Source organism: Mycteria americana, chromosome 1 (assembly GCF_035582795.1).
Source record: "Mycteria americana isolate JAX WOST 10 ecotype Jacksonville Zoo and Gardens chromosome 1, USCA_MyAme_1.0, whole genome shotgun sequence".
NCBI lineage: Eukaryota > Metazoa > Chordata > Aves > Ciconiiformes > Ciconiidae > Mycteria > Mycteria americana.
Genome location: NC_134365.1, coordinates 165,913,577 through 165,928,190, shown reverse-complemented (window position 1 = coordinate 165,928,190; position 14,614 = coordinate 165,913,577). Strand labels below are relative to the sequence as shown.

General features: G+C 42.4%; 1 protein-coding gene across 1 annotated transcript in view; it reads left to right on the top strand.

Moving 5' to 3' along the window:
• Window positions 1–261: 261 nt before the first annotated feature.
• Window positions 262–14,614, top strand: part of GPC6 (glypican 6) — a 775,473-nt gene continuing 761,120 nt past the window's right edge. Inside the window, exon 1 of the mRNA XM_075491966.1 lies at window positions 262–637. Coding sequence (XP_075348081.1) covers window positions 262–637 — 376 coding nt within the window. The remainder of the gene's footprint in view (window positions 638–14,614) is intronic.

The window sequence follows — 14,614 nt, the reverse complement described above, 5'->3', positions numbered from 1 at the left end:
GCAGAGGCGGCAGGCACAGCTCCGCGGCGGATCGCGGCTGCCGCTGGCCCGGGACTCCGCTCGCAGCAACGCGCCCGCGGTTTCAAGCTTCACAACCTACAGCCAGATTTTTACCCCCCTTTTTTTTCTTCCCCCGCCTCTTTTTTTCTTTTTTTTTTTTTCTTTTTTTTTTTTTTTTTTTTCCGGGGGGCGAGAGCGCTTTGCATTTGGAGAAGGAGCCGGAGGACGAGGCTGCCGCTCTCCTGCCCCCGCCGTGCGCGCATGTGTGTGTGTGCGCGCCCGTCTCCCCCCCGCCTCGCAAAAGTTTGCCTCGGCGGCCGGGGGGCTCCGGGGCCGCCGCCCCCGCAGCCGGGGGGCGCGGCGGCGGCGGCGGCGCGGCGGTGCGGCGGCGGCGCGGGACTTGCGCGCCGCGCGGGACTTGCGCGCCGCGCCATGCCGGCGGCGCAGAGGGCTGCGCGGCGCTGCGCGCTGGCGGGGCTGCTGCTGCCGCCGCTGCTGCTGCTGCTGCTGTTGCTGCTGCTGCCGCCGCCCGCGGCCGCGGGGGCCGAGGGCAAGGCGCGGAGCTGCGGCGAGGTGCGGCAGGCGTACAGCGCCAAGGGCTTCAGCCTGGCCAGCGTGCCCTACCAGGAGATCGCAGGTAAGGGGCCGGGCGGAGCGGGGCGGGGGGCCGCGGAGCGGGGGGGAGCGCCGCCGCCCGGCTGCGCGCACTCCCCGCGGAAGCGGGGCCGCGAATCGCCGCGTTGTCTGCGCGGCGTGGAGCGGCTCTGCCGGCGCGGGTGGCAGCCGGGGGCTTCCCGGCGGGGAGTGTGTGTGTGTAAATAAGCGATTAAATACACATAAAAACTAAGGAGGGGGGTTAAAAAAAGGGGTGAAAAAAAGGGGGGCGCGGGCGAGCCTCAGCCTCGGATCTGTTCGCCGGCAGAAACTTCTTGAGAGTTGCAGCCGGGCTGCGAGAGGCAGCAAGCGGTTCCGCAGTGGCTGCTGCCCCCGCTGCCGCCGTGTGCTGGGGCATAACTTTGCCCTCTGCCAGCGGGGACAGGGGGCGAGGGAGGCGGAGGAGGAGGAGGGTGGGGAAGGCAGTCCTGCCCCCCCTCCCCACCCCGGACCCAGCCGCTGCCGCGGCCCCGGGGAGCGGCGCGCCCCTTCCGAAGGGGCCAGCCCAGCCGCGCACCCCCGGGCCGGGCAGCTCGCCCCTCGGAGCCGCAGCCGGGCGCCTCCGCTGCAGCCCAAATCGAGCGGAGGCATCGGCTGCTGGGGAGAGACACCCCCCCCCCCCCCCCCCCATACACCATACACACCCCGCTCCGCCGCCGGAGACACCAGGCAGCCTGTTACTTAGCTCTTCCTTCTGCTGAAACATGCCTACAACAGGTTATATCTCAATCTGCCTACGAAGGTGTTGGGGTTGTTTTTTATTGTAATTTTATTTTCCTGCTTTTCCCTACGACCTTATCCATATTGCATCTTCGGGACTGTATGAATAAAAATATGTCTGGGGCAGATAATCCTTTAGCAATCAGAGAGCACGACAAAAAGAGAGAAATGATATGGCAAGGCATGAGCTAGGGCTGCTTAAATTGGACTGCTCGAGCCCTCAGGAAAGATTTCTGCTTTGCCACTGGCACTTTGCTGTTAGATTCTGCTGTTTGTAGAGTGAATTAGATGCCCCTCGGTTTGCTTGCTTCCTTTTTAAAGTTGGAAGCAGTAGATTTATCTTCCTTGAGGTGAAATAAAGCCACAGTTATTCACTGTGCAGTATTTAGCACTTTACATGAGGAATGATAAATGTGGAAAATCTCAGGACAGCGAGGATGTAGTTCACAAAAATACAGGGAAGGTTGTTCCCCGGTGCCAATGCAGAACAGACCAGATCTCTGCATAACCATGTTGGTTCGTTTGGACACATAGGTCTGACCCACTGATGTGCTTTAGGACAAGGCAGGAGAGTAAAGGGCCTGTGCGTGTAACTATTCCACAGGCACCTTCGTCACTCAGGCTCACCGATTCTCTGGTCCTTCTGTGCTCTTTTTTTAAAATTTCTCTTTAGGTTGCTCGTAAGTTATATCAAATCGTGAAATCTCTCCTGTGAGCCACAGACCCTTTGAATATGCAGTCATGCTTTCCCTTCACATACTGTTACTCCATCTGCTTTGAGACAGCGTGGTAGGATATGCCCTGTCCCATTAAAAAAAAAAAAAATCCAGTGAATTTCAGACTTCTAATAACTTTGGGCAAACACTTGTTGCTTTCAGCTCACAGAGAAGTTTTATTGTTTTATTTATTTTTTGAATGTACAGTGCAAAGTTGCTCTGCATTTTTTAAGGAATCCCAGTATTTGCAAGTTTCTGCTACCATGTATCAGTACAGAAAGACTCATGATAGCTGAATATTTAATAATAGTTAAATCCCAAGTTACTCTTCAGTTTCCTGTTAAGCTTCATAAGTAATATCTACTGATATGGTTAAGAAGTACCTGATTTATGCAGAGAGGAGTTATTTTTTCTGAGCTTCCTATTACAAGTTGTTTGTTTTCTTTGTGGTTTATCTGCCTTGTTACTAGTTGGTGTATCAACTTTTGAGCAGTTCTGTGTGTAGCTATGCAAGCTACTCAGTTGTTGGAAGGCTAGGATTGCTTTAAGGTGTGTTTTGGGGTATGCTCTGCTCGTACGGTGCCGAGAGGTTGTGTAATAAATAACTGTTCATGCAGCATGTGCTCTTGTTAATGTGAAAGCTATGTATTTGCAACCCGGTGCAATGTCGGAAGTTTAATTAAAGCAATCAACGTACAGGTTTCAGAATAATTTTTTTTCATTCTGTCTTTTTCCACTATACTGACTTGGTTAAGGAAGCAATTTGTTACTGTTATGAAAGAAGTGTAGTCTGTCAAATGCCTCATGTTTTCAAGAGTTCAAAGAACTTTAATTACAGTCAAACATTGAACAAGCATTGTGTTTTCAAAAGATTTTGTATCAATGGCTTGATAATGTAATGGAATATAGTAATACACAGTATGGTTTATGTGTTTTGATTTAACAGTAGTCGTATGTTTTCATTTGTCATTTGTTTAAAAGCTACTTTCTAGCTAGGACTGTTGAAACTTGATAAACCGAAGAGGTAGTGTGTGTGTACTGATGCAAAGTGTGTACGTACTGATGCAAAGAGCTGAAGAATCTGTTTAAATTAGAGAGGCTACAGACACAGAGGTACCGCTCTGCTGAATGGAACTGCAAAGCCAGCTTGTTAGATAACTTCTGTAAGATTATTTATACTGGCACTCACTTTTGAATGGAGAAGGTAGAAGTTACAGATTTAAAAAGCTGTCTGTTTTTGCACTGTAAGGCAAGGTTTTCCAACAGTATTTTGCTGCACGTGAAATGTGTTGAAGTTGGTAATAATGTGGTTACGGTTGTCTGTTATGCTTTTATAACAATGCTAAATTGTTCAATGTAATAGTATAATACTTAGTTGTAATCAACCTGCTGCGCCTGATGTCTTGTCTGACCACCAAATTCTGGTGCTGTGACCTACATTGGAGTACAGCATATAAAGCTGGTTTCCAGCATAGGTTATCAAAGTAAGTCCTCAGTAAAGGAACTTTGGGAATGGGGGAAGGAAGAAAATTCGAAGTGAACGTAATATGCTGCTGTGGGCTTGATTCTATGCATCATTCACATGCAGGGTGGGTAGCAGTAGCTTGTGGTGTACGCTGGGTTATCCTTGTAAAATCCGCCCTCTCGCAAAGCTGCTGTGGGGTATCCTGCATGTGAAGAAGAGTTGAACTGTCAGACTCACGCTGCCGTGACCCAGCATTCACGAGCACTGAGTGGAGCTTCTAAGGACTTTGCAGGAAATGTTTTGCTGTAGGAAAATCTGTCACTTGAAAGTCAATACAAAAGAGAAAAGTCACAGCACGTATCTGTTAGCATTACTTGTCTAACTCCAACCATGATTTTAATAACTTACAGCATCTTAGGGGAAGCCATAAAAATGAAACACCAAGGTTAAAGGTGGAGTGTGTCCTTGCCTCAAAGTTTTCCAAATGAAAGTGAATGTCTGACTGTTCAAAAGTAATGGATGTGTCTGATTTGTGCCTTTCCACTTCCAGTTGATCTAGAGATTTTGAAAGGTGAAGGGTGTGGGTTTTTTGTGGGTTGTGGTTTTGTTTGGGTTTGGCTTTTTTTTTTTTTTTTTACTAGATGCTGAATAATAACTGTATTTGGAGAAAGACCAGAAGTGTTCTGGTAAAGCGTCCAACTGTAAAGATGCTGAATTCTAAATACTGCATGAGAAGTTAGTGAGCTTTGTTCTCCTGTGCAGATGATGAACGAGGTGAGATTCTGGCAACACAGAGACACCGTAGTGAAAGTAACTGAAATGAAAGCAGAAGCAAACCCTTCATTTTGAAGGTCAGGAGTCACTTGAAATTGTGCTTTGATGAATGGGCTTCATACTGGCATAACACAGAGGCGTTGACTGAAGAAAGCTAGCAAACATAACACAGTTGCTTGTAGCTCTAAAGTGGTAATAATAATAATAAAAATAAACTCAGTAGTCACTCATGCAATTGAGCTATTAGTCCATGTCAGATGTTCCCAAGATACTCTTTCTGAATGTTTTGCTTTCCTTTAAGTAGCTTTAAAATGTAATGGTAGATTGACAGGAGAACAGCGGAAAATCCTCCTGACTGAGTCTGTATCAAAGCTCTTGTTAATTAATGCCTTCTTTTACTCTTTCTCTACTGCTGTCACTGAGAGTTGAGTGCAGAAAGTGCCTGTAGACCAGGAGGCAAATGGGAATTCACAGGCACCTTGTGTGGTTGTCTCAGGAGGGTAAAAAAAGGAATAGGCTTACTGAAATCAATAATATAATCAATGCAAATTTGTGAAATCTGAATCGGGCCATTAGAGATCAATTCACTCCTAATCTCAGTGATGACAATGGACGTGGAAGATGGACATGGAATTTCACGTAAACTTGGTACTTTTCTTGTTTTAGCGCTGTTGTAGTAGCATCCTCCACATTGTGTACGACTGCTCCTCACCTCTGTCTGCGATTTCAGTAACCGCAGCATCAAGAGACTCTCTGGTCACCCTCCCTTACGGCCTCCCTTAGTTTCCCATTGTGAGTGCATGGTGCATGCTGATAAACCGGTGTGTGCATTTAGCTAGGAGGAAGTATAGCTTTTCTAAGACCTGGCTTTGCTGTCACTTTTGTACATATTTATTGGTTTGTTTGTGACTGATGCCATTAAAGGGAATACAACTTATGTATGCACATCTAAACCTAAAGGTGCTGTTTGTAAGATCAGGGCCTTTGAGGAGAAATAGCATGTTTTTAATGCTTATAAATAATTCATTTTTGACTGAGAATTTTAAATCTCAGCATCTGGAGTTTCCCGATGTGACTTTATGGTAGAGTATCTTGGAAAGAGGGACTTTAAAATAGAAAAGGTGATGCTTTAATAATTAGTATAATGATGAATTTCAGTATATTGTACTCTAATCATCTTTTTCTTTCTGTCATCATTTGATTTATAATGCAAAAGCATACCTAAAGCTATAATATTTTCTACACTTCTAAGTGCTCATGTGTTAAACTGTTCTAATGCTGTATTAGTACTTATTTCATCATATGCTATTGTGAAATACTCCTGAGATTAGGTGGTGTTCAGACACTAGAGAGGTCAAGCACTATGTTAAAAGCTCAGGCCATTCTTTTTATATTACTGCAATAAAGAATATATTCATTTCATTTATATTACCACTTGGCTCTCATAAAAGGTCAGTTTCAGCTGAATGTACAATTACTTGCAAATGGCAAATCTTATAACAAGTGATCAACAATAAAAGCTTTTCTGGGTAATTTGTCTTTAAAATTACCACCTGCCATTTCTTTTGAATGACTTGAGCATCTTGCAGTATCACTCGGAGATCTCTGTCTTATTCCCCACGATACATGTAAGAAAACTATGCATACTAATCTTCCTTTCTGCTTAGTAAAGTAAAAATGCATAATTACATTAAAGGTTCTAGTTGAAATAACAAGCTTGGTGCTTAAAACTCCATTATGGTATCAAAGTATCAGCACTCCCATTACTAGCAAAATGAAATTACGTTTTCAATGAACTATGACTGTATGCTCCCCTTCGTACCTGGCTAATGGGTGCTGTCTCCCTGGGAAGGGAACCTTTAGTCTGTGGTTTTGACTGTTCATACTACCAGGCGTAATTATTTTAGCAGCTTAAATACGTGTAAAAGAATTAACACTTTTCCACAAATTCCTAAGAACAGCATATAAAGGTTGGTGTTTAAAGGCAGAATAGTTATTATGCTAAACAAAGAGAATACATTACAAGATGCAAAAGGAATTTAAAATGTGTTGCAGATGGCAGGAAAACATACGCCTGGTAAAATTCTGAGCACTTTATTCCTCTCTATGTAAAAACAGCCTAAACCCGACTGAAACTAAGGTTTGCTTTCTTCGCTACTTATTGCGCCAGAGCTCCTGCACACATCCAAAAAATAAGCTTCCCTAATAAGACATTTTTTAGCTCTCGTTCTAGGAGGCTGTCACAAAGACCACCAGCTCTCCCTGATGAGCTCCTTTCGCTAACGTGACCTTTTCCTTCCAGCAAAGTGAAACCATAGTACTTTATTCTGTCGAGCGATCGCAAAACACAGAAGGCGCGCGGCATTTGAAGGCAGGTGCCGCAGAAGAGGTGCCTGCGCTCCCGCGGACTGCGAGGGCAGCAGCAATGCGGGCCCTACCGCTACGCCCGGCGGAGCGAGTCTCCGGTGAGCAAAGTCAGGAATTATTAATAGCGGCGGGAGTGTTTGCGTCCCGCCAGCCCGCTGTAGAAACCCGGGTGCCCAGGAGGAGGCTCTACAGCACAGCTCCAGCCCCGGGATGGAGACCCGTCAGCCGCTTGTCCTGGCCTTGATTTTCAGGGCTGGGGACGGGAGCCACTTTCGGTCCGTCAAAAAGCAGCAGCAAGGGCTGATACTCCTAATGCAAACAGCAAATTGCTCTCTGGCTCGCCTAGCCTGCGCGGTCTGTCACCTTGAGCTTCTAATGGCCTTTTAACCGCATCTCCAGCTGAGCAGCAGATGTAAAGGGTACTGAGCATCCCGAGCTGGGGTTTTTTTCCTTCTGAAAGAGGCATTTCTACAGACGCTCGACTAACAATGGAGCCTCAGACCTGCTCGCTGACCTGTTGGGTTTAAAATAGCAGGGTAAATCTCCTGAAATAAGTGGAAGTCTCGACTGCTTTTAACAGGTGCCTTGTAGGGCTGTTGCATTAAATGAGGTACGCTTACAGAGTAACACAGCCGTATCTGTGCGTGTGTGTGCATGTGTGTGCGTGCAGGGGTAAAATCACGGCTTTTACCTGGAGTGGCCTCAAAGCCACATTTAAGCTCTGAAAGAGCTAAAGAAGCTGCACATTACCAGGATAGGTATTTGCAAACCAGGTTGAAACTTTGTTTTATGGGCCCCATCTGAAAAACACATGTGCAAACACACATGAATGCAAACACATGCACAATAAAAAACTACACGGGGCTCAGTTCATATATGTCAGAAAGATCAAAGGCTAAGTCAGCCACACTAATCCTACTGTTTGGGGAGTCCAATTAGTTCAAGCCTGATGCTTGACTAAGCAGCAGGTAATATAACCTGCCCTCTAAGTCAAAAGCTAGACCTCTCTGTTGCCAGATTCTTTGTCAGTCTCCATAGCTGTAGCTCTTGCTGTGTCTATGATGGTAGCCACATATTTCTCTGACAGTTTTGGCCACGTCTCTCTGACTTATGTGTTGAGTTTCTAACATACTGGAGACTATGGGGACACCCATCTGGTTTTTGTCTGGCTTTGTCTTGGAGGGAGGACAACACTTGGGATGAAGCTGTTGCACATCTGGGTGTCAGACGGTAGTATGGTATAGCGTGAGTATGTATGTGGATACTGCCATGGTTGTGAGAACTATGGAGGTATGTAGCAGATCTGGCAAAATATAGTGTGTGAATGCCTTACTACAGTTCTCATGTCATATGTCTGCGGTTGGCTTTTGAGTTACGGTATCCCTTATGACCTGGAAGTTTTCCTTCGAGAGCCCATAAACAGTAATTAATACAGGAAACTAAAATGACTTTCATAAGTGGAATTATTTTTTACGAAGTGAAGCATTACGATAGCGAAAGGATCTTTATGCACAGTTATCCTACCAAAAGTCCAATGGTGCTGTTTGTTGGTCACAGGCAGGGAGGCTCCCGTCAGGTCCTGTGTACAATTCCTGTAGGTTCTTTTCAGTTCAGGATTCAGTTTCCTCTCTTCAGGAAATCTTTCTCTTTGAGCTGCTCTTTTCTAAATTTCATTTTTCTGGTGATATCAATCAAGTAGTAGAGGTAACATTTTGGATAAAGTGTTGGTATTTATGGTTGTAGCATTTGAATCCTGAACAACCACTTCTCTTGCCCAGTAGATGCCACATTAATCTGTGTTTTGGTTTTGGATAGTCTTTTGTGAACGTAGCAATCTGTGGCTTTGGAGTCCAAATACACAGCTCTAGATAGAGGTAGTAAGGCCAGCAAAAACCTGACTCAGAGAACCGGGCAGAGAATATAGTGTAGGATGAATTGTTGGAGAAGGGACTGTTTCTGGAAGACGAATGAAACATGAATGGGAGTACTTCTTTCTCTCATTGCTTGAGTCACTTTGCATTCATTGTGTTAGGTGTATAAGACCTTTCACGCAGTTAAAGCCCTAGGAGAAGGGAGAAAGACTGGAAAAGTGCTTTAAGGCTTTTATGCAAAGATTTGGATGAATAGGCTACAAATAAGGAGGGAGGGAGCAGAGATGCTCCATTTCTTTTTCTTTTTTTTTTTTTTAATGCACCACTTGGTCTTGGTCTGTACAGTCTATAGATTTCTCCTTTTTCTCACCATCTAAGTGGTTAAACAGCTCATCTCAAACAGATTGTGTCGACCTGACTGATCACGCTCCAAAATGGAAAAAGTTCTAATCAAGATGTATTGGCATTTCTATTGTTGAACGGTTCCTTCAGAGCTTGTTGCTCTGCTAAGTGGGCAGTTCTAAATAATTCAAGCTCAGTAGCTAATATGTAATTGTCTTGTTGCAGAGAGAACAATGCACCTTTTGTGTGGTTCTGTCTCTCATCATAACTTTATGTAACTGTGCTCCATAACCTGAGAGAGCAGACTACGAGTTTCTGGCTTATACTTCCTTTAAACCTAAAAAAAGTTGTAAAAGGCTTGGGTCCAGACTACTGAAGTATGTTTTCATTTACACCTCACCCCACTGCATAGGAAATGGCTGTCGGTAAAGTTGTGTGTTCCCTGTTCCTGCCTCTGACCTGCATCAGGTCTAGCCGTCTGACACGCTGACCCGGACCAGCAAGCTGATCTGATAGCTAACCCACCAAAAAAGATCTTGAAGTTACTCAAGAGGTATGTGGGAACGTGTGCCTGAAGTCATGATGAGAAAGTGAGGCTCACCATTTGATGGTGGCTTTCAGGTAGATGTCTTACAATTATGAAACTGCAAGAGGAAGACTGTCCGTCTTTTCTCATGTGGCGGCAAAATGCAATGCGGCAGTAGTATAGTACTCTTATGGTATAATTGAGAAGAAACTACCAGCAGCTGAGCGTTCGTGGTATTATCCCCGCTTTTGCACTTGACTGTCTAACTGCATCCCCAAAATTTGACAAGCCATACTAGCGAAGTCATCTGTTCTCCAAAGCTGAAGGAGCTGAACAGCTGCCTGGGATGAGGGACCATACCGAGTGCTTCACTACCATAGGGAAACTCTCCGCTTGTTATCATGTCAATGTGCGATAGTTCATGTGGTCCGTTTAGTGGGTGTCTGCTGATTTTATGGCACATCGAAATTTGGGGTTTATGAGGCAAATGGATTGGATTATTAGACGGCAGGTTTATATACTGCTATTTATTGTTGTTTTAATGTTTTTAATCTTTTTTACACCTGAGGGTACCCATTCCCAGCTATATGCAGCTTTGACATAGAAAATAAAATTGTGCTCATAGTAGTGCTGAAATATAAATTGTTAAAAATAGTGGCACGACGTTTCTTTGCATGTCGTAAGTATCCAGTCGTCAGTCATCAGACTTCAGAAACTGTTGCACAATGTTTAAATGTCTTTTAGTTTCTGAGAGCCTTCATTTTTAAATGTGTGCTAGTCCCTAAGAAGCTTAAACAATGCAGTGACAAGTCAAAGGCAAGGGATGGTGAGCACCCAGCGTCCGGTGGCTAAACCTGCAGTATTTTCCATCTTTTCTCTTAAACTGACACAGTATTTCACAGAGAAAGGAGCTGTAGGTACAAACAGTGGCTGCATCTTACTTGGTTACACAAAATTGATTCACAGTATAACGACATAATATAAATATTTATTTCTCTGATACTAGCTTTTGGTTTTACAACTTTAACATATAAGATAATACTGCGTATGAGCAATTTAGGTTCCTTGGATGAAAATAGCTATTTATCATTTTGTCCGTCAGCATTATCTGTGTTGTCGAGAAATATGGAAAATACCTCTTGAACAGTTTCAGACTCAGACCATATTCTCTTTAACCAGTTAGAGTCATTGCAATTTACAGTATTCTTATCTGGTCTAAACTTTGCATTACATGCATTTAAAGCATTTTCAAAAAAGTAAAAGAAGATGCCAAAGCTGGTCCACAGTAAAAACTTGCTTAGTAAAATCTTCTTTTTTTATTTTGTGAAGCAGTCTATCCTCTGCTAGCAGTCCAGCTGCAAAAAAGCAGGGAAGACAGATCATGCTCATCAAAATTGCAAAATAGGTTTTGTTGGCTCAACAGAGATTTAGGTATTTCTGAGCAGAGAATGAAAATCTAATTTAAAAATGAAGGTATTTAAAAGAATGGTGCAGGGGAGGTTTATTTAGTGAATTGGTGAAAAGCCAGGAGCAATATTCCTTGACCACTGCTGTTCCAAGATGGTCCATCGTGCTGGCTATGGGCTGGCAATGAGCACTGTTAATTGAATACCTGAAACATAACTAAAATGCATTGATTAAATACAAACACCTGCCTTTGCAATCTAGCATGGCTGATGAAGTGAAAGGACTCCCAGAAACAGCTTCCTGAAATTGAATGCTGAAACAGTGATTATTTTGTTCTTAAAGCTGATCTTCAGAAGTCCGGTACCGTTCTTTGAATGAGAACTCCAAAGCCTCTTTCGTCTTTAATTACTGAGCCAGCATACTAAAAGCCGTGTATAAATTAACTGTAATCAGATTGGTTATGGGGCATGTGCACACTTCTGTTAGTAGTGTTTTGAGTTAAAGACCCCCAAACCTGATTTTTGCCTATCTATCTCCATTGAACGCAGCTGATGGCAGAGTTTGATTGAGATTTAATTGCAGGTTTTCTTACAAAAGTGAGTAAAGCAGTAAATGATCAAAATTCAAAATTACAATTTAATTGTGTGAAGCACTGAAGCTGTCTGCAAAGATCTTCCATTTTGTATTTATGCCAGTATTTCTTCATGAGACACAGTCATAGTGTCATAGTTAGGTACATACCACTTTTTTCTGTTACGTAAACAACAAATGTAGTACAAATACATATGCTGCTTAATTTTTTTAATTGTCCTTATAAAGGACACCAGCTTCATATCCCACTGAGATTACTACAATAATTGATGGATCCTTTGTGGAGGCATCTTTTTACCTTGTTAATTAGTAATTTAGAGTCTGAGTTTGCTTTTTAAAGCAGCTCCAGCTGGACACTGTAAATCATTGTCTAGAGCACAATCTATGCTCAGTACAGAAACTGGCCAAACCACAAGCTCTTTGCACCTTTTATACCGAAATCTGGTTGCTGACGAATACTTAAACACATGAATACAGATTATTGCTGAAGTGGAGCTTTTCCATATCTGATGAATGGATTTCAATTGCTCTTCTCTCAAAGTTTGTCCAAGAGACTAATGCCTTCTCTTCAACGGAGGAGAATGCACAGAAATACTATGTCCACAGTGTGTGGACATATGTACATACATTCATATACCCATGTACCCGAACAGCCTCTTACGTTCAAAAAGTGTGCTGCAATTGTATCAAATACCAGACAGCTTTTTTCCAAGGTATATTATAACACTGTGGATAACTTTTGGATTATAAGTGAGGTCCAATTTTCCTTTTAATATTTGCATAATTTTCCTTTCATCGTTAGTTTTTGCTTCTTTGAGTATTCTAGAGTAATTTCCATTTTTCTGGTGATAGGATGGTCATTGCCATTACCTTCATGCCTAATGGACCTCTCAAGCTAAATCTGCTTTTGACAGAAGAGGAAACTCTGCAGAATTTCCTTATCTTTTTTAGCTGAAACACCAGCAAAAATCAAACTCAAGATGAAGAAAATTATTTAGTTAAGAGCAGATTCATCCAGATTTTACTCTGTAATGCTGAACAAATCTGTAAACTCCAGTTGGGCTAAAGAATCATACCTGTAATTTTGCTATTGATTTATATACTTTTAGCTTATTTTTTATAGTCCTTTCAACGTCATTATTACAGTTATTGTACAGCACAGACAATAAACATTTCTAGAAAGACTAATGGAGTTGGCAAATTAGGATCATCATCATTTTAATGGCTGATACATAAGTGCTAATCTTTTTGTTCCATTCTGTGGCTTCCCTGATGTTGGGAGCTGATCAGACTGTTGCGTGCAGTGACTGTTCAGATGAGTCATGTGGAAAGGACTGATGTAGCAGAATAAAACTTCTCAAAATGGTACTTAAATTTCTATACCTTTGTGTTAATTCAATAGAGAGATACAGAGGTACAATCTTAACTAGTTTAAATTGGCAAATATGAGATGAGTTATTTACAATTTTCAACAATAAGCATCTTGGGAAGATGATAAGTAACAGCTAGCAGCCACATTTTCTGATTAATAGATATTCATGTTTTTGACACTCTCATATGAAAGGCAAATTTGTAAACATTACTAATATTTATTCCACGAATATTTGTCTCATTTTTATTTCACCCTGCTGTGACCTGCAAGTGCTAATCATTTGGACCCCTTTGGAGCAAAGGTACATACTAAGTTGTGTTAGATATAGCAGGAAATAAATGTTCAAACAAATTTCTGTTGAAAAAACATCTTGGTCTAATTTTACAAGAGAGCTGCATGCATGCCTTTCAACAGTGAGGAGTTAATTTGCAAAGGCAAGCTAAAGAATATATTCTGAATATTTTCTCAGTTGCTTATGGGGCACTCCTCTTGCTTTTCTTTCTAAATCATTCCTTTCTATTCTGCCCAGAATATTTCATGTTTAGGCTACACAGACACATACATACCTCCACGTTTCAAAAGAAGAAAAAAAACCCAGATAATTAATTTTTTAACATTACTTGTGTTTGCTGGAATACTTATTTCTTCCACAAAGAGTTAGGCCCTTTACTGTACAGACCCTTATTTTTAGGCAGCTTCCTGCCTTGCAGGAGAAAGTTTTCATACAGGTGCTTAAGGCTCCAGGGTACAATGCACGGGGAGAGTTAGTCACAACTGAGTAATCAGCCAGTGAATCTAACCTAGGAGGAAAGTCCTGCGGGTGATGCTGACGAGTGCGAAAGTTGAGTCCTCGCTCCTCATCTTTTGGGCAAATATCTTTATCTTCAAGGCCCTTTTTGGAGGGATGCATGCGATCTTTCCCTTTGAAGCAATTCCACTGTGCATAAATAATAGCATGTTCGCTAAGGCAGAGAGGATGTTTGTTTTTGCGCCTGCTTGTTAGCACATCAGGGGACGCTGTTTTGAAAGAGCTGAGATGTTCTCTCAGCTCCAGTCCAACAAATGCATAAAAATTTTTGTGTAAGGTAGCTACTGGAAAACAGACTGAAACCAGCATCCTTGATCTGCAACCCTTCTGTGAGGTGAGGGCAGGCTGCACTCAGCTAGACAGTTTCTTCACTCTGTTTCTGCCCAAGAAATAATTATTGGATGCAAAACGAAAGTATTGTAATAGAAAAGATTGAGAGCAGGTTGTCAAAATTATTTTTCTTTGCCAAGAAGAACGCTGTCTATAGTAAATCTATTTAGATGTAAGGTAGCTTTGAAGTAGGCTGGCATTGCTATTTGATCTTGAAGCGTTTCTTAATAAAAAACTTCATCAACTTGAAAATTGATCAGCATAGAAGATTTTTTTCCCTTATTTTTTCCCTCTTGAGGAATATTTAAACAATTCCAATTTTCTTCCTGCGCTGATAATGTTACTTAAATTATTAGTAATCACATAGTAGATTGCAAGCAGTCATAGATTGCAAGCAGTCAGCAATAATCTAAAAGATGTTAGACAAATGCTTTGGTTTATGGCATAATCTTCAAGGGATTTGATGGGAAACTCATTTCTTGGGCTGTTATATCCTAAATTACACAAAGTACAATGAATTACGTGTTCCTGTCACCTCATTATGATTTGTCAGTAGTGGTAGCAGGCCCTTTTTCTTTAAGTACTCTAAAGGAACAAACCACAGTGAAAAGAAGCATCCACACCTTGAACTGTGAGGTTCTGTAGGGGCCGCTTTGGATTAACACGATTCC